The sequence below is a fragment of the Dicentrarchus labrax genome, unplaced genomic scaffold (assembly GCF_905237075.1).
Source record: "Dicentrarchus labrax unplaced genomic scaffold, dlabrax2021, whole genome shotgun sequence".
NCBI lineage: Eukaryota > Metazoa > Chordata > Actinopteri > Moronidae > Dicentrarchus > Dicentrarchus labrax.
Window position 1 is genome coordinate 16,811,771 of NW_026136713.1, and position 19,740 is coordinate 16,831,510.

The 19,740-nt window shown below is 39.5% G+C and overlaps 2 protein-coding genes across 2 annotated transcripts; both read right to left on the reverse strand.

The window, feature by feature from the left end:
* Positions 1 to 4,001: 4,001 nt before the first annotated feature.
* si:dkey-237j10.2 (uncharacterized protein LOC568721 homolog) lies at positions 4,002 to 5,781 on the reverse strand. Its single transcript, XM_051420747.1, has 2 exons — positions 5,413 to 5,781; positions 4,002 to 5,160 (listed from the first exon to the last, which is right to left on the reverse strand). Exons 1-2 carry the CDS (start codon positions 5,579 to 5,581, stop codon positions 4,466 to 4,468), a joined length of 864 nt encoding a protein of 287 aa, XP_051276707.1. The 5' UTR covers positions 5,582 to 5,781; the 3' UTR covers positions 4,002 to 4,465.
* A 1,598-nt stretch (positions 5,782 to 7,379) lies between these two features.
* sh3bgrl (SH3 domain binding glutamate-rich protein like) lies at positions 7,380 to 19,408 on the reverse strand. The gene is made up of 4 exons (XM_051420751.1): positions 19,144 to 19,408; positions 11,509 to 11,694; positions 8,850 to 8,930; positions 7,380 to 8,428 (listed from the first exon to the last, which is right to left on the reverse strand). The coding sequence occupies exons 1-4, from the start codon at positions 19,186 to 19,188 to the stop codon at positions 8,393 to 8,395; spliced, it is 348 nt and encodes a 115-aa protein (XP_051276711.1). The 5' UTR covers positions 19,189 to 19,408; the 3' UTR covers positions 7,380 to 8,392.
* Positions 19,409 to 19,740: the final 332 nt, after the last annotated feature.

Below are 19,740 nucleotides of genomic sequence, written 5' to 3' on the forward strand. Positions count from 1 at the left end.
ACTTTATTACAACCCAGATGGTTTTCATTATATGGCTTGAGATAAAGTTTACTTGGTTGTTTGAGCCTCTTTAGAGTATTCAAAAAGCATTTTAGAACATTATAAACTCACAATGCTGATTTGATCTCAAAGCTAAGAGAGGACTCTTTTCTGAAATGAACAATTATATTCTCTTGTGGCAAAGCAACAAAATTATTTTTGATTTAAAGCCATCACAATATCTTTCTCTTCCAGTGTCTTATCTTAAATTCAGGATTTAACATCTTTCCACATAATCCTTATTTAATTTCAATATGCTTGCAGTATAGTCAAGTTTCATGGTCAACATAAGGACTGGTATCAAAATAAGGCCTCCACTGTATAATTTACATCAATAAAGTAAGAGCTTATTGGTCATTCATGAAAATTATTTGCTGTTAATACTAAAAATATATTGCATATGCGAGTTTGTGTGACTCCAAAATGTCAAACAGATGGCATGTGGAAATACTTATTTTTCTTCAGTTTTAAAATCTGTTGCTGCTCTTGGACAGTTGTTGCATGTTCTTCTCTATTCCAAGAGAACAGATTGAAGTTTGTATTTTACTAAAATATATTTTACAATGAATTATGAATGAAACAATAACCTGCTTTAAAGTTAACCAGTTTGCCTGAGAAACAAGTTTTTAACTGGTTAACAGTTTAATACTGTTGCCTCTACATGACCTACATAAACAAATAAGACCATCAGAGAAAATAATTATTTTTTTGTTTCTATTTATATACAGTTATTGTGCGTGCCACCGGTCGGATTCGGTCGGATTCCCCTTGAACTCGATAAAACAAGGCAGTAGAAACACTACTGCTTTTGTCCACAGAGGCCGCCAGAATCAACACAACATAAAAGTCCCTTGTAGGAGCTTGAAATAAAAATAAAATGGATAAAAAATGAAGTGTTGCTTATTGGAAAGTGATATCTTTTCTTGTGACAAAGCAGGCGTTGGGACAAAGTGGGATTTTCGTCATTGCTTTGCAAGCTGATTCAAATAAAATGAACTAGCGGTGCCCAGAGAATATTTACTTCCATTGATAATAAAGCCTGACATAGCACAGATGAAATTAATAACATAAATAACGACTACTTGAAGGTCTTACTGGGATACTAAACAAAACAAAACCATTAAAACTTCTAGTAAATGTATAGACAGTAATATATGTGTTGATAATATGTATACACCAGTCCTCTAAACATTGTAATTTGAAGTTGTGCAGCCGGAGTGGAAGTGCTTTCCTTCAGCCCAGTTAGAGGTTAAGTTCTAACTAAATGTGACATTGTCTCCATTTGTGAAACCCCTGCAGAGTATAAAGTTAGTGTTGTTCTCTGTGGCTCTTCAATTAGACCCTTTCTGTCCAGTTAATGTTCTGATTTACGTTCACTGCAAGTGGCAGGACAGCTCTTAGAGATAAATTTAATCTCTTCAGCATCTTTTTTGTTTCCTTGCCTTCTCTTTAACAAAAGGTGTTTTATCCAGTCATTTTGCTTTTAAACCACTTTTTTTTTGTTGCACTTTGTTTTAATTTTGTATTAAAGTCCACATGGATCCATTGTTTTAGGTGTTTTAACTTCTGTTGCCAGCTTCATAGCAGTACAAGCACAGGTGTAACTAATTACATTAACAATGGCTCTATTCCATTCAAGTATTGCAGTAAGTCATGACAGTATGACCATAATCCAGAATCTACAATATCAGGACCTTAAGACTGAAGCAGCTAAATAGAATTCAGCCATCTTTATTTTTTATTATTTACATCTGTGATTTTCCTATTACAAAAGGTTTTCCTCACTCTCCTTATGAGGCACGTGTTAGGGTGGGACGACTTCCACCTTTTCCATTCTTATTGCTGAACGTGGACTTTGGTGACCCAATAACCTACGGAGCTCCACCCAACTTCAACCTGACCAGAGGTCTAATCAGCCAACTGAAAGCACTGCTGGGAGCGCGCAAGACAGGGCCTTTGATAAGAATGATAAAGTTGTAAGTTGTCTCGTGTAACAAAAGTAATAATGGTACTTACAGTAGCTACTAACAGAATCAAGCAGTGTGTACCTGCCCACACGGTCCTGAGAAGAAGTCTAATCAGATGACATACATGAAAACACCCATAGTGGTTTGTTTATTTATGATATCAAAGTGATTCTTTTGTTACTATTAGTATTATAATGCTGTTACAGCTGTCTTTTAAAGTTTCATAATCATTTTACTGAAGCATTTTAAAAAAGTCTTCACCCTATATCCCAACAACTGTTATTAAGAACTCCATTGATGATATACTTGTGTTTTTAATGTTTAAAAGCAGCTTCTCAGCATGAAAAGTACAAGATTAAAGTGTAAAATCTACTTTCAGTGTATTTATATTTCTAGATCATCAGGTGTAATTTACCTGTAAATTAACAAATAAATGCCCTGATCTGTAAATAGAGGCTGTATGTAACAAAGCCTGATTGTTGACTCAAATCTGTTAATTATAGAAAAACCTTAGTGAATCTGGATGCATTTTTTTGCACAGATCAGTGAATCAGCTTATGTTTCCAAAAAGCCCAGTGTGTTACTGCATGTTAATGTATCACCTTCACTGTGGGTGCACAGGAAGCCCAGCTGTGAGGATTTGTCCTTCACAGGTTACAAATCAACCTTAAACAGGCAAATGCACCATAAATCTTCAGGCTGTTGCTGTCAGTTCATGCTGGACCTCACTGTGATGTGCAGGTGCTCACTGTGATGACTCCATTCGCAGCCAAACAGTCAACATGGTGGAAATTTGATGCACAGCTCCTCAATAAAGCACCACAATCAGGCATCCTTAGGGATTTTAGCACAAATCTATTAAGAATTGTACATTTTTATTCATTCATAATCTCTACCATTTGTTATAGTCAGTAAAAGACAACTTGGACACATGGACAGACTGGTCATGTCCTTCGTAGGTTTCATACAGAAAGACCAAGTGATGTGAGGTATGAACTTGTTTCTACAAACCCCTGACTTGCATATATTGGACTGCAGTAAGAAATGAATGTGGACTTCAGAGGATTCATGCCAACTCCAGACAAAAAAGCTTGGTAACTTGTTAAATAAGCCGTATACTGTATAAGAAAACCTTCATAACTTTTAAAACACATGTATGTTAATTTGAGAGTGATACCAGGTTCCAATATTGAGATATTTTGGTGATACTTTAAATATTATTTACATTTATGCTTTAGCTCAAGTTTCATTGGTTATTTCTGCTGTAGCCTGATAAGTCTGATATAGACACAGCTCTCTTTGTCAGAGGGGTTGTCGTTGATCTCTGGTTTACATATAATGGCAAGAATGTCTTCTGTCATTATTTTATAGATAGCATATATAACCACACAGAATCCTGAGTAATAAAAGTACTTTTGCCTTTTGCTTTCTGCACACCATAATGTTACAGTTACAAACCATATGTAATTTTGAGTCAAATTTGTATTCTATCATCCCCAATATAACAAAAAACAAAACTATCCTAAAAATACCCCAAAATTACACTCTGAAAATCTCAACAAACACCTTTTATAATGTTATTATTTTATAAATATTATTATATTTGTGTTTCATCGCCCCTGTTTGTCTTAACTGATTTGGAGACAAACAAAACAAACAAAACAAAACATAAGTATTCACGTCAAGTCCTTTCATGTCAAGTAAATGACATACATTGTAAATGCAGATGCTGTTATGATCTCATAATAGAGTCAATATTAATATATAATATAATATATATAAATAACCCACTTTACTTTACCATTCAATGTTTTTAATGCATCTCTCTAAACATTATTAGGAGACTTATCACTTAAAAGAATACATGTGCGATATTAAAAATGTCCCTTCTTTTGCCAAAAGAAAGGATTTAAGACCAAAAAGAATTGCCAGCAAATGAAAACAACAGAATTAAAATCAAATGCACTCAAAAACAAAAAAAAAAAAAATTACTACTTATTTGTTGACTGGAATCCTCATTTAATGATTATTTATTTTACTTCCTTTAGACCAGATGGATTCTTTTACAACAGGTTATGTCTCTTTTTACAAGGTAACTTCAATGTGCAATATAAGCTTACACAGGATTACAGTTTGCTTCGGTATAATAAATACACACACACACACACACACACACACACACACACACACACACACACACACACACACACACACACACACACACAGTAATAAGGTCAATGAAATAAATTCTTATGTATGTCAGGTAAATTCAGGATGGTGTAGTACTAAAATCTAACAGCAGATGGCGCATGACAGCAGATCATTTTATTTTAAGTAAAAACAGACATTGTATAAAAAATATATGTAAACAAAAATAAAAGCATCCATTCATTAACTGAAATGCACTTGTTGTCATGTCTCAGTTGCATGTGACTAGTGCAGAAGCAAAATAGTTGTTACTAGTTGAGCATCATATTCAATGTATTGTCAGCCTCTGAAATCCTCAGCACTGGGGAGCTGAAGTTGGATGAGCAGGGAACTAAGTTCTGGGTGTTCAGATAACTAATCTTCTTGTCGCTGTCCCCTCCTGATCCTTCTCCCAGACTGGCCACCAGTGAATCGAGCCCCTGTGGCTGGCTGCTGGGCTGTGGCGGAGGCACCAGGCCGTGCAGGAGGCTGTTTCCCAGGTGGGAGTTACACCGAGCCAAGTTATCAGTTAGATGTTGCATGTACACTTCCTCCAACTGTTTGTCCAGCAGTCCATTCAGCACAGAGTTAGACATGGGCTCCAACCCTGATCCGGGTAGATCCAAGCTGATATTTACACTGTCCCCCATAACCAGATAACCCTGGTCTGGTATTGAAACGCCTAGTGGCTCCTGTTGGGCTGCCCATTCTGGTTGATGGCAGGCATCACTGGCAAAACCGGGCTGGGCGAGGATGGTTCTCAGTGGGTTGTTTGAGATGCGGCCTGTGTCAGCCACCTGCAAGTCTGGATACTGTTCCAGGAGGCTGCAATTGTCTAAGCAAACTGCAAAGTCAGGGTCCAGAGTGAGGAGATGTGGACACCCAGGGATTGATAGGCCTACGGGACCTTGAGGCACCACTTTCAGTCCCTGGAATTTGTTGGTGTCTAGTTCTTCCTGGTCTGGACCTGATTAGAAAGAATAAACTGTTATTAAGATGTTTTAAATTTAATTTTGTTTTGTTTGACATTTTTGCTACTTGGCATGAAATCATAAGTATGATTATATCTGACAAAGGAAGAACAGTAAAAGGGAACCAGACCGTGTAAAGTTAGTACATGAAACCAGTACGGAAAGTTAAACTTATCACTACATCAGACAGATCCTATGTTATAATGTTTTATAAGACTTTTAATATAAAAAAAAAAAAGAGAGTTTACCTGATTCAGCTGAATCTGTCTGTAGGCCTGTAGAGTTTGAGTCAGAGAGAACACAGTTGGATGGATCCACACAATGAGTGTGTGTCTGCGATCTCTTCAGCTTGGAAGCAGAGGCAAACTTTCTCTCCTCCCTGTAACGCAGCACTCTGAGAAAACCTTCAGCCAACATGGCTCAGAATGACTGTCCTCTTCTTTTCTGTCTCTTTTCAGCCCACTTTGCCTCGTATTATTGTCAGTCTTAAGAGCAAATGGCACAGTGTGAGTGCGTATGTAAGTGTAAATTTCTACTGACCTGTTTCACTTCTGCAACTGAGAATCAGCCCCTCCACCCACACCACACACTTCCTTTATTAGTCTGTACTGAAAATCACAGTTGAGAGAAAAGAGAACACATTTTTATATGAGCTGTAAAAACTCTCTATGGTAAGCTAAGTGGCAGAACTCTTCACTGAAGTAAAAGTACCAATACAACATCAAGGAAATACTTGTAAATAAGTACTTTTAAATACTTACTTAATCCAGTAATATTATCATATTAAGTATTATCAGCAAAACATATTTAAAGTATCAAAAGTAAAAGTATTAATTCTGCAGATAAACTGTCACTGTGAGTGATTTATTATTATATATACATATTGTCATTATATACATATTCGTACCCCATTTTTTAGGATTGCGAGCTGCTTAAAGGACCAGTGTGTAGAATTTAGTGGCATCCAGATTGCAACAAACTGAATACTGCTCACCTTCCAAGTGTCTAGGACAAATTATTCTTATTTTCAGGTGATTATATACTGCAAATATATCTTTGAATATTATATTCCTTGTATTATAATACTCCTAAATGTTAGTAGTAGGTCGGTGCTACTTTATGTACAGTTAGGTAGCTTAATGGTAAATGTCAGGCCTGCTCAAAAGGGTCAAAAGAACACAAAAAAAGCATATACTTTTCATATAGGGCCGGTCTAGAACGTACTCCTTATAAAATTAATCTACCTGATTGGTTGCAGATTGCAACTACCTTGCTTCACCCTCCCCTTAAATTCGCAAAGGAGAAACTATGATGGCCAACATGTGAAAACCGCAAATGGCCCTTTCTAGTTTTTGGTTTGTCCATTCTAGGCTACTGTAGAAACATGTGGCCTCCATGCAATCTGTGGCGTCTGTAGATATAAATGTCTTTTTCTAAGGTAACAAAAACAGAACAATTTTCAGGTGATTATACACTAATAAAATGTTGTGTTATATAGTAATGCAGATTTTATTCAACTTTTGCCAATAGATCCTCCTAAATGCTACAAACTGGACCTTTAAATGAAACCATCTGAGAAGAGGAACAACTCCCACACAGCTGAAACATGAGAAGAGGACCCCACCATACACTGTTTTTTGTAGCGGGTCATAAGACTGGTTTTAATAGTTAAAGTAAGTATAGGAAAAAAATCAATGTAACCTCAATACAAGAGACACACTGGAATCTCAGCTCCTATTAATTTCATTAGCAGCATTTCTGTGGAACGGCACCTTAGTCAGCGTAATTGGAAACCTGTGTGTTACCCTACTATTTCATGTTAAAATGGCTGCTGTGAAAAGGTTTATTGTCTGCCATAGTGTCAATATTGAAGAGGTGGTATGAGTTTGAGTAGTCATGTGCACATCCACAAAACCCCAGTGGGATGGGTGCTGGATACAAAGGGAGATGTGAGATGTGTTCATCTGAAAAGTAAAAAGTAAGAACTTTTACAACAGTTCTTTTCGAAACCACTGTTGAGAGGAACTTTGAGTGGTTGGATAAATATCTGGGGAATATCTTCAGAATGTTCTCAGGAAATATCAGTAACTCAAGGAGCGACGACTTCCTCAAAACACGTCTCTTTCACAATCTCTTTTTAATCACCTTTCCAAATGCTTGAATTCCTTGAAAACACACGTCAATCCATATTCAATGAAAGATTAGTCACATCCTGTAAACTTAAAATCATTTATTGTGCATAAAAAAAACAGAACGTTATAAGAAGGCAGAATTTATTTCAGTTTATTTCAATGTGTTTGACTATGCCATTACTGAAACTTCACAACCATGAAGGACTACTGAGAGTCAGGCTTGCAGTTTTATTTGCAGTCTTATTTTTATTTGATTTTAGGGAAGATACTAACTTATGTAAGACAGGGATTACCAACACAATGTGAAACAGGATGCTTACAGCGAAACGAAACAGCTGTTCAACTCCCCTAAAAACAAAAACAATACATAAAAAAAAATAACAATTTCACATCCCTCTATGTTTGCAGTCTTGTAATTTTGGCATGTATTATCTTTTTTTTTTTTTTTAAACATATATCATCTTGTAGAAAAAAGTTTGCTAGTAAAACAGCATTACGACAATAAAAAGTAAATAAAAACATAGATATTGGGATTGTAATGTCACTTCTACAGAAGATGCTGCAGTCTTAGTGATGACAGGACTAGCAGGAGAACAATATTTGACTCACTGTTTCCAGGATTAAACATATAAGACTTGTACTAATTCAACCTGTCGAGTTAAACAAATGATGATAATGTTCCACGATGTGATGTTAACATGGATGATGTTCCGTTGGCCGAATGGTGAATCTGTGTTACAATTTTCAAAGTGTGTGCATGTTGTTGCGTTTGATGATACACGTTCATGCTAATGGTTGATTGACATGTCATTAGGCCAATAGGCTTAGCAGTCTGAGGTTAATGGGAGGAAGCAGTGCTGTTTGTAGATACCCATAATGCTCTGCTTTAGTACCTCCCTTCACTACAGCTGACAAGGCACAGCTGAACACAGATAAATTAAGAAAAACATACTGAAAAAACGGTCCACATTTTTATAAGCTGAGTGAAATGTTGCTTTTTTTTTTTTTTTTTCCTGGATCAGTTCCAGGTCAGTCTGGGTCCAGGTCTGGGTTTCGGTCTAGGCCTGAGGTCTCAGGTAGGAACGATATAAAGCTGCTACTGCTGTGCTTTCTTCGCTAGAGCCTCTGCCTCCTGGAGAAAGACAGAGACAGAGGGGGGGGGAAAGGAAGAGAAGAGGGAGAGTGTGTTATATTAAAATGGAGGATATTGGTTTATATATCCCCTGCCACAGCACAGAGGAAAACCCCTCTGTTTCTATGGTAACTGGCACACCTCCCTGCAGTTCCTGTTGTGGCAGAGAGGAGGCACCAGTGTGCAGGAGTGAAAGGGAAAGGCAGAAGAGGCCTGCTTGGGCGTAAGGGGTATCATGAACAGATGTATTATGTAATATGTGTGTTTTCTGTATAGAAATCACACTGTGAGGATAAATATATATTTAGGCACATAAGCTGGTGTTACAGGAAATATGGTTAGGCTGTAGGAATGTAGTTCAAAATAAGGACAGATAACTGTGTGTGTGTGTGTGTGTGTGTGTTTGTGTTCATAAGCTTACCTTCGAGCCCGGGGGAGCGGTCAGACCCAGAAATGCATAAACAGCGTTGTCCTCTCTGGCATCGAAGAAGGCCTCGTAGTTCTGAGGACGAGGAAGACACAGAGAGAGAACTTTAGAAGCAGATCAATAACAGGATGAGCTCGTCTCAATCTGAACTCCAACCTGAGGAATGATAATGTGAAACAGGCCACATTATGGATCAGGGCCTGATGGCGACAATCTGAGGGGCAGTGCCACATGGACTCTTTGTGAGAAGCAGCCGAGGTTGTGTTATTTGTCCAGGGACAGGCCTCGGTAGTCAGTCTGATAGGAGGGTATTGTCTTTGAGAATGTAACCCAGAGTAAACAAGCTAACACATTCATCCATCTGCTGCGGTCTTTCTCATTCTTGATCCCTCACTCCCTCACGTTCCTTTGTTTTCCCTCATTTCTCTCCCACACACACATACCGGTAAACACACAAACAGCTGCAAGTATCCTGGGAAATGCTGTTCTCTTTGTCTGTGACATTCAATACAGCCCATCCTGCAAGTGCAACTTCGATTCCAGCTGTCCATTAGCTGCACAGCATGACATCTCGGTGCACCCAGGCTAAAGGTCTTTCTAATAGGAGTAAATTAGCATCTGCTAACACAGGGCAGAAAGCTAAGGTACATGGTAGAGTATATCTGAGCAGGGTGGTAGCCACAATGTGAGAAATACTGCAGCCCCAACCCGAAGAGGAGCTATCCAGAGAAAAGGCTGTGGGATTTTCTGATTCTTCCGTTCTCATTTTCTCAGTTCATTAAACTGTTTAGTTCTGTAATTTGTATTTACACACATGATGTCTAAAGGACCAGTGTGTAGGATTTAGCTGCATCTAGTGGTGTAGTTAGAGATTTCAACTCCCTTGCTTCACCTCCAAGCATGAAGGAGAAACTATGTTAAAGTAAACTGCCCTATCTCAAGCCAGTGTTTTAGTTTTTCGGTTCTAGGCTACGGTAGAAACATGGCTGTTCAACTCCATAGGAGAGAATCAGCTCTCTCTGCTGATAAAAATGTATCATTCTAAGGTAATGAATATACAACAATTCTTGCTTTCAGGTGATTATACACTAATGAAAACATATCTATGCGTATTATATTCAATTTCTGCCAATAGATCCTCCTAAATGTTAGTGGACCTTTAAAGGAATATTTTGACATTTTGAGAAATACATTTATGGACTTGAGAGTTAGAAGAGTTAGAAGAAGAAGATCAATACGAGGCTTATTTTAAGCTGGAGCAAGGTGACGGTTAACTTAAGCTAAGTGACAACTGAAGTTAACCACAAAGTTAAGCTCAAGGACAGGAAGCCAGCTAGCCTGGCTCTCTCCAAAACTTAAACACAGTCTGCCTACCAGCACCTCTAAAGCTCACACTTTATATCATGTTGTAAATGTATATCCAAACCGAAGTGAAGAATTCTTGTTACTTTTTTAATTTGGTTTTTCTACAGATTAAACAAACTCTCTCTCCTTTTAGCTCTGTTTACATCTCCACCTAAATGCTCCACTATGTTACCAGCTAATCACTAACTGTGTCTGCCATTGACAGTATATATAGTTAACACACCTTCTGGGTCTGTGACGTGAAGCCAACTGTGTTCAAAATGCATTCTATGTAAAGGTCAGCAGGGGGCAGCTCCATTGGCTGCAAAAGAATTGAGTGATAGTGTGGAGTCTTATGGAGAAATGACTACTTCTCACCTGATTTATTAGCTCAGGTTCATTTATTAAATTATGCTCCAATTTAGAGTAAAAAAGGTGATAAAGCAGGGTATGCTTTAGGGTGTGGCTATCTTGGGAATGACAATTTAATTCTCAGTGAGTCCGTCCAGCTCAACGCACGAAACTCAGATTAAACTGTCAAACTATGCAGCGCTGAACAAATATGAATCAAGATTCTGTTCTGTTTTTTTCTACAAGGTTTACATCATGCTGTAAGGAAGAAAACTTGTAGCTAGTAATTAAGGCCATAAAATCATTAGGAAACTGTTTACTGAGCTAATAAATCAACTGAGAATAGGGTCATTTCTCTATAAGACTGTATGGTATTGATGTTTTAGTGCAGCCCATGGAGCTCTATGCCATTACTTAGAATGCAAGTTTAAGACACTTCTGCATTGACCAGGTAGCTCTGTTCATTATATATACTGTCAATAGTCCAAACAGTACTTCACAAATGTGACGTCACAATAGGTTAACACTTGGTCTACACTCTGGTGCTGAGCAAGTGGTGTACTTATCAGAGTGTTTATCAGAGTGCCTTCTACCACTGAATACAACGCTGAAGAGAGCCGTGAGAGAGACTAAAACAATAAAGTTGCAGGCCGTGAAAACCAAAACAATGACCTGAGAGACACTAAAACGTTCTGCAGAGCTAGAGTGGGGTGATCATTCTCAGTGCGGGGCGTCACTACAAGTAACACCTTACACATTACACATAGTAATTTAATGTGTTGTTAATATAAAAAAACACTGATTAATGCAGCTTTAAACATATTTAGTCGAAAAACCCACCATGCATGACTTGTGTGCTTGAAGTGGTAGTTACAGCTCAGTATGTGACTTATCACAGTAGTGCTGTAATTGCATGAACAATTATAATTCAGAGCATCTGTGTGCATGTGTGCCTCACCCCGCAATATTTGCTTTCATTAAATATCTGTGGGGGGAGAGGGTTCCCCGTAGCCGGCCTGGACTCCTCTGGAACGTTCTCTCTCATCCACTTTCTGTTGGCCTCGTTGGCCGCGATGTCACACTCTTCGAATTCGATCTTATTGGCCGCCAGGAAGCCCATCACGTCTTGCTGCTGCTTTTTAATCTGCGTGCGGGGGAGAAGAGAGAGGAGGACAGAGGGGAAGTTGTCAGTTAGACATGTGTAACAACTTCAGCCTTCTGAGGAAACATAAGGGGCCTCGGTTCACCATACTGTCATCAGTCTGCTGCAAAAATAAGGACACTTCTTCTCTGCTGTGAGAAATTACACTACAGAGATCACTGGCTGCTCTGTTACTAAGTTACCACTCATTTGCTGACAAATGAATGAAGCAATACACGAGTATTGAAGAGGGTGAACTCAGGCAAGGCTAAGCAAGGACAGATTGTGTTTGATCTGCAAGAAAAAAGCCATATAACGTAGAAGACGGCAACTCCCAAGACTCCAATCATCACTTACATTTTAACAGGAAATCTCACTGTGTTTCAAATGGAACCACTTCAAATGCATTTGTAATGTGTTGCATACTTTTAATTTGACAAACTGTCAAAGCCTATCATTTTTATACAAGATGGGGAGCAAAGAAAGACTCTGTTGACAGTTCCCATGTGAGAGCTGCTGTCTTTCTCACTATGTGGGATTTTCATGCAGATGTGATTATTTTTGAAAGGCATCCTATTCTCACAACAGGCTGCTCTGTTGCATTGGAACAAAAGCGTATTGAACACTTGTCTCATTGTGACACTTATAAAATAGTCCATCCTGCTCAATGCAAACCCATAAGATTTGTATCTAGTAGGATGCAAATAACCAATAACTCCACAGGAAGTGTATCAATAATGGCACAGTGACATCATATAGGATCACACATTTTTCTCGAATATAGCCACACACAGGAAGACAATAAATAAGCTACAAAATGGATAGAAATGTGTGCTTATCTGGATGTGTTGTTCCTGCTTCTGCCTTTATCTATATGGATGTGTGTGTGTGAGATTCAGTGTATGAAATTGTGGTCCAATGAGGTCTCAGTGGGTGTGTGTAAAAGGGAGGATGCCCCTACAAGGCCAGACGGAAACAAGAGCTCCTCTGGGACTCGAGAGGAGGTAACTGGTCAAACACAAGCCAAATAAGGCCTGCTGCAAGGAGACACACACACACATCCAGTCTCAGCTGCACACACACACTCACACACCTAAAATCAAACTAAGCCAACTTCATTGTGGAAGCACTACAAGGTTCTATTGATGATTGTCAATTTATTGTCTTCCTGTCAGCCCAGACACCTCCATGTGAGGGCTCCTCCCAGCTTCCAGACAGGTGGATTATCAAACAGCCATCTGCTGAAACAACACTGGGACATGGAAATGAGGGAGCTGACAATGCTGGCAGATTAGCCGTGGTACAGTTGGAATCATTTAATGGCAGTTGCACTCCCGTGGCCAAAGTCCTAAAACCAGCTCTTTCCCCACCTGCTCTGGGACAAAGCAATGGAGTGGAACGCCATGAGCTCGAACTCACTTTAACTTGCTCTGTCTCTAAACACAGACAATCCTCTTTCTGTCTCCTTTTTGCATTGTACTCTTAAACAACAATAAACTTTATCCTAAATTGCTAAAATGTTCAAAGTTCAACACAATGCTCCACTTTCTCCTCTTTCCTGCACTCCACTCCCCCAGCAAGCCTGCATTGTACTGTTGCCAAGCAAAATTAATTTGTAGGGCAAACTGGCCACATGCCATCTGCCCCTAACTCTAATTGTACAGTGACAGCTCCCTCCCAGCTTTGCCCCGTTTAGCCCTTCGCATTGCTCCCTGGTGGCTTGTGTGGAGTGGCTGAGCGATTTTAATATGGAAGAAAACAAACTGACCCTGGCTTTGGGTGTGGTAATAAACAACTACTCTTCTCTGGTTGCCTTGTATTATTCACTCCTTATCTATCTGTCCCTGGAATGCTAGAAGATTAACTCCTCAGGTCTTACAAGAAAGAGTGAGAGAGATGAGCCAGTGTCAGGCCTGCAGGAAGTACCTGTAGGCCTCAAGTTTTGATATCCATAAGCCACACTTTCTCTCACAATAGGTAAATAGCTTGCCTTTGTATGCAAATACTGACATTGAGCTTGACAAAATGCAAAAAGCAGGCACTGTCTCGGAGTAGGTTGTTTTTTTCTCTAAATGTGGCTCAGGCTACGCTAGCTGCAAGGCTATTTGGAATGCAAAAATGGACGGTCGTTCCACCACTTCGGAAATATCTCAAACACTATTGAATAGATTGCCGTTCATGGTCCACGGATAATGGATCCTTCTTGGTGTTTACTTCTTTTCCTCTAGCACCACCATGAAATTGACATTTTTGCTTTTTAGTGAAATATCTATTGGATGGGTTACCATAAGATTTTGTACAGATATTTATGGTCCACGGAAAAGAAATCCAGATAACCTTTTCTTTGGTGACACAAGCAGATAAAATTTTTTACTGTGAAATAGCACTCATTTTTGTGCAAACATTCATGGTTCCCAGACGATGATCCAATGACTTTAGAGACTTTTCTTCTAATGCCACCACGTGTCACCAACATGCTACCATTTGTAGCTTTGGGTAGAATGGCTTGACAATGGAAGGATTGCCATAAACTTTAGGACAAACGTTCATGTCCCCCTTGGGATGAATTGCAATAACTTTGGTGATTCCCAGACAAGCAACATCATCAGGTCAAGTTTCTATTTGTCAAATACTTTGGTTTATGACTTTTGATCGTTTTGGATCGTGACGTCACCCATTGGTTTGTGGAGTACCTTTTGAAGCCTTGAGTTTGTCGTTTTGACTCGATGGCGGCTCACCTGGTCACACACAGCTAAACAGTACACTAAAATATGTTTCTGAAATGATTTTAGGTGAGAAATAGGCAACACTTTAACAGAATCTTGATTTGTATTTGATCAGCACTGCCTAGTTTAACAGTATGATGAAAGTTTTTCGTGTGGTGTGCTGAGAATTACTTGTCAATCACAAGGTAGCCACGCCCAAAAGCATACCCTGTTTTATTGTCTATTTTACTCTAAACTGGACCATAATTTACTAAATGAACATCATGCTGTATGGAAGAAAACTTAAAACTAGTGATTAAGAGTATAAACTCATTAGGAAACCGTTTACTGAGCTAATAAATCAATTGAGAAATTGGGTTATTTCTCCATAAGACTTCATGGTATTGGTTTTTATTGCAGCCAATGGAGCTCCCCCTGCTGGCCCGGAAGCCCTGTCCATGGTATTTGTCATGGTATTGGATTTCTCCAGAGTTCCTTACCCCACCTTTAACATGGTAAACATTATACCAGATAAATATCTGCTAACATGCTCACAATGACAATGCTTAAATGCTGATATTAACACTTAACCCTTAAAGTACCACTGCTTAGCCCTCACAGAACTGCTTCTGTTTTCACTTTAGTAAACAGAAGTTTACTAAAGTGATTTCAAATGTTTCCTACAGAAACTGAATGCAACAAACACGATCTGACACTAATCTGTTTTTGTTTTTTTTAAATTGCACACTGATAACAATTTTATCAGCTCTGACCTGGCACTCTACACATGCGCTATCACACTCCCAAGACAGTCCATGTTCACACCCATGGAAGAACTGCAGCACTAATGAGATGATTCAGTGTGTGTACAGAAGACAGTAAGTCTGAAATGAATGCATTCATGTATACATGCAACAATATGAGAGGTTATATATGCACACAAAAAAGCTCATTTAAGTTATTTAAAAACATTTTTAACAATTAATTTCCCATGTATTTGCTATTGAAACTAAGAGGCAGTAAAGGAGAGATAAATCTATTGTTGCATGCACCATTATTTTGTAGAATCTAAGAAAACTGCAAATGTGGAGAAGGAATCTGCGACATATGCTCTTTGGTTTACATTCCACATCATCATCATCGTCATGTGAGAGCTGTGGTGGGGCAATGAGATCAGATCCAGACCAGATCAATCCCAGAAAAAGGGCAGAACTATGGCAACAGCTGCCAGACAATGGCCGGCATTGATTAGACACACTGTATCCACAACACAGGCTTCGATCAATATGCTGGGGACTGATTCATTCTGTTATGTCGACTCAGGCTTGGGGTCAATTCATGTTCAGTTCACTCAGATGAAAATGAAAAGACATTTAAACTGAAAACTTTATAGATAAGACTAAATGACTCTTCTGTAGTCCAACATTGGAATGCAGCAAAGTCCACTGTCTGGACTACCGGAAACATGAATCAACCCCAGGCCTGTGTGTTTGTAAGGGATACAGGTTTTTTGTCTTGATTAGATCAAGTCTGATTTCTGCTGAAAAACCGACAGTCACTGGAATTTTAGCAGCAACAGTAGCCTCCACCCAATCCTGAGCTCAGTCAGCATTACAACATTGTTACAAAAGAGCCTTACGCTGCTGCTCTGGCTGGGTTCCATCGCTGCTGCCTAAAGGTGAAACAACAGCGAAAAGGCCAAAATGACCTGGTATTAAAAAAAAAACAAGTAGCTGACTCACTCGAGCAGCCGTCCAACTCAAGCCTGACGTATTAGACCCTAATGTCAAACCTGCAGTGGAATGAAGGAGGATTTGGACTGTTCATATGCAGTACACAGTGAAAGAATATTCCCAAGTTATTGTGATTCTAGATACCTTTATTGCAGCAATGAGGAAATGGTACAGTGTGGCTGCAGTGCATAAAGGGAAATGAAGCAGTAAAAGTACTGTGGTGCTGGCCGATGTTTTTGGCTCTTTCCACAGACGTACTTTCAGTTTTATGTTGGCTTAGTGCCCCACCGTCTAGATACACTGCTACAGGTGTGTGTGTGTATTTACATGTCTGTATGTAAAAATGTAAATCCTAATTTGGTATTCAAATCTGGCCTCCATATAACCAAAGAACAAGGAAAACGAGAATAAATAGTACTATTATTCTCTAAAAAGATATTTTACGTATCAAAAGAATGTATTTATTCTTTCATTTTATTTCCGTCACACAGCTCATGGGTATGGAGTATGACCTAATCTTTACAAAGCCATTGACGGTAACACTAGAAGTCCCTCTGGAGAATTCACGAGTCACAACACCATTTCTTCAGGTGACTCAAACACTCTGCTACTCATTACTGGGTGGAAATATGATGAGATCAGGCCTCATTCAGGACTAGCACAGGTCAGGGGTCGGGGAGGAGGTCTAAGCTGGCAATCAGTGCTTTGCTCTGGGACTCTTACCCACATAAACTGTGGCAGGGAGGAGACCTATTTTTTATATTTTGTATGTGTTAATATATGAGATAATATATGAGACTGTGACTATGACTGGTATTTACAGAAAGAAGAGCCGATGGGACACACCCTCTATTCATGATTCGTGCAGATAGAAGATGTTAAGGAACAGTAATGTTGACACAACTCACGTTTTTTCTTCATTATCTGTCCTGCCTATACTGTACCTCCCTCTAACTGACCTTTGTGCACTATTACACATCTGTTAATCAGCTGTGGTTGTCTTGTATTTGAAATGGAAGAGTTCAGTCCATTAAACCTTATGGTTCTTGAGATGTTTACTGGCCTTGATGCCACACAGAACCGGATTCTGCATAAAACCAATAAGCACTAAAAGCTATAAATGTTCTCTAACTTGGAACAGAATTTTATGTCTTTACATCTGCCTGAATAATGCTGACTGTTGCAGCTTGTCAAGCGCTGAATCTGATACATTCCTCCAGCTAATTTTACACTTTCACTGACCTGCAACTATTTCCTCAGTGGAGCAAAATCTTTAAAATGTTGTTTTTGAAGTACTCCCACTTGTCTCCCTGTTTGGACTGTTGCTTAAGTCTCATGCTGAACTAGATTGGAGTGATTAATGTAGCAGCAGACACTGCTGGATAGTGGAATGCAATCGCATTGTTTTTTCATCACCGATACCATCGAACTGCAAGCTTGGTGAGGACAAATTGTCACTCAGCTTCTTTTTACTAGTCTAAATGTAATGGTATTACATTCAAGATATATGTTAGAGAGATTCTAACATAAATATTAGACTAAAGTCCTATAAACTAATGTGAAAGCATGTCTTATATCTAAATCAATCCATAGAAATTAGTTAAAACCTACATAAAATGTTTATCGCACTTTAATCGATTTCTTCCAACTCTAAAACAAAACGTAGAATGGAGATGATAATATAAATATAAGTGTGTATATGCTTCATTTAAGAAGACATAAGCAAAGTCTACTTCCAACACACTCTACTAAAGGCTGATCAATGAGAGGTAATGCATTTTCCCAGACAGGCTCCAGCACAGTGATGGCATCACTGGCTCTAAACGCAGACCGCTCGGACTTTAAAGGAAGCTCCCGTCCTGTAATACTGCTGCTGTCATTTACTGTAAGGGCAATAAAGTCACTCGGCGCTGTCCAACTGAAAAGAGGCTCTGTGCTTGATCACTTCCTCTGAATGCAAGCTGCGGAGACAAGTTGCTTAATGAGGGTAAATCATCCTAAAGGTGATCCAAACCTCATGGAATGACGAGGCACTTTAATTTCTACAGTGACAGCGAGGAAATACGGGTTTTTAATGGACTTGAGTAGATTTACTGGCTACTATCTCTGCACAGAGCACTTTCAAAATTGCACTTTTTAACATTTATGTAACAATCTAGACCATTAGATACACTATGTTGATGTCAGTAATATTTAACTGATCGCCAATCTTGTTGAAAATCATACAGAAACTGTAATCAACATATATTTGATTACAAAATTCAAGCTTTAGAGCACTTTTTCAATATAAATGTGTATATTCCCACAAATCCAGACCTCCAACAAGTCCTAAACAGAGCATAAGTGTTCCTGGGCTGCAGCTGCAGGTCTAAAAAGGGGCCCTGGAGAATTGCATCACCATCATTCCTCTCCACTCTGGAAGGAACTGGCAAGAGTGAAGCTGAAGGTCTTCTCGACTGCAGGACAGTGAAGGCAACACTCAAGACTCTACTTTCAAGTCAGATCCGTCCCCCTAACAAACACAGCACACTGTGAACCACCCTGTCGTGGCATCAGGTGACAAAACAGACCATCTTGAGTGCATTTGTAGATTTTTACAACATGGCTTTCCTGTTTGCTCAGCCTGGTTTCAGCTGCAAAAACACTCAACTGTCACGTCAGGAAACCCTGTGACAAACCACAGCTGAGAGAGAAGTGTACCCTCAAACTTCCTCTCTGTCTCATTCTCTGTGACAAAGTTAAAGAAGGCAAATTGGTAGAGTAGAAAAGACACTAAGAGACCCCCCCCCCCATCTGTGTCCAAAGTCTTGAGGAGGGCAGAGCAGCATGCTTTCTGATGAGTCAGACCACTCCAGACTGAGAGGATGACAGCCTGGACATCAGTAAGTGAGTTCAATAAAAGTTCATGCTGCCTTTCTATGGCCAACAACAAGCGCTGGTTGCTGCAGATGAGTCCAGCTTTTTAAAAAAAACAACTCACATATTAAAGCAAATTCAATTCCTGTATCTCTTACCGAAGTGGATCCAGAGGACGATGCTATGTACACTTTGATCACCATGATTAAAATCCCTGATGCTGATGCACGAGTCCGGTAAAGCAGAGGTCGGTCGCTCTGCTCCTTGCAGACACTTTGCAGACGGATTGCTCGGCAGCGAGACAGAAAAACACAACAACAACAACAAAAAAACTTCCCCGGCTAAAAATGCTGTGTGTCTGGCGAAGGCAACGCAGACTATCTGCGCAAATGCTCCGGTTCTCAGCACTGGATGGAGCTTGGCATTCCTCCTCCGCCTCTACCCTGCCTCCCCGCCCCTTCTAGTCTCTCACCCTCTCTCTCTCTCTCTCTTTCTCTCTCTCTCTCTCTCTGTGTGCAAAAGCGGGAGCACACACTCCGAGACACGTACACGCACGCACTGAGAGGCAATAGGCCCATCGTGACGGCAAGACAACAGGGTTTATATTGTCTGAATATTTCAGCATCGAGCCCATTGTCTGTGCAAGCCAGACACGGGCTATTGTTCCGTGCACACTGCACATGTGCACGGTTGCAGGTGTTCCAGTTAATGCTGGTGTGGTAAGGGTGAATGATAGGGTGGAGGGGAAAGAGGGT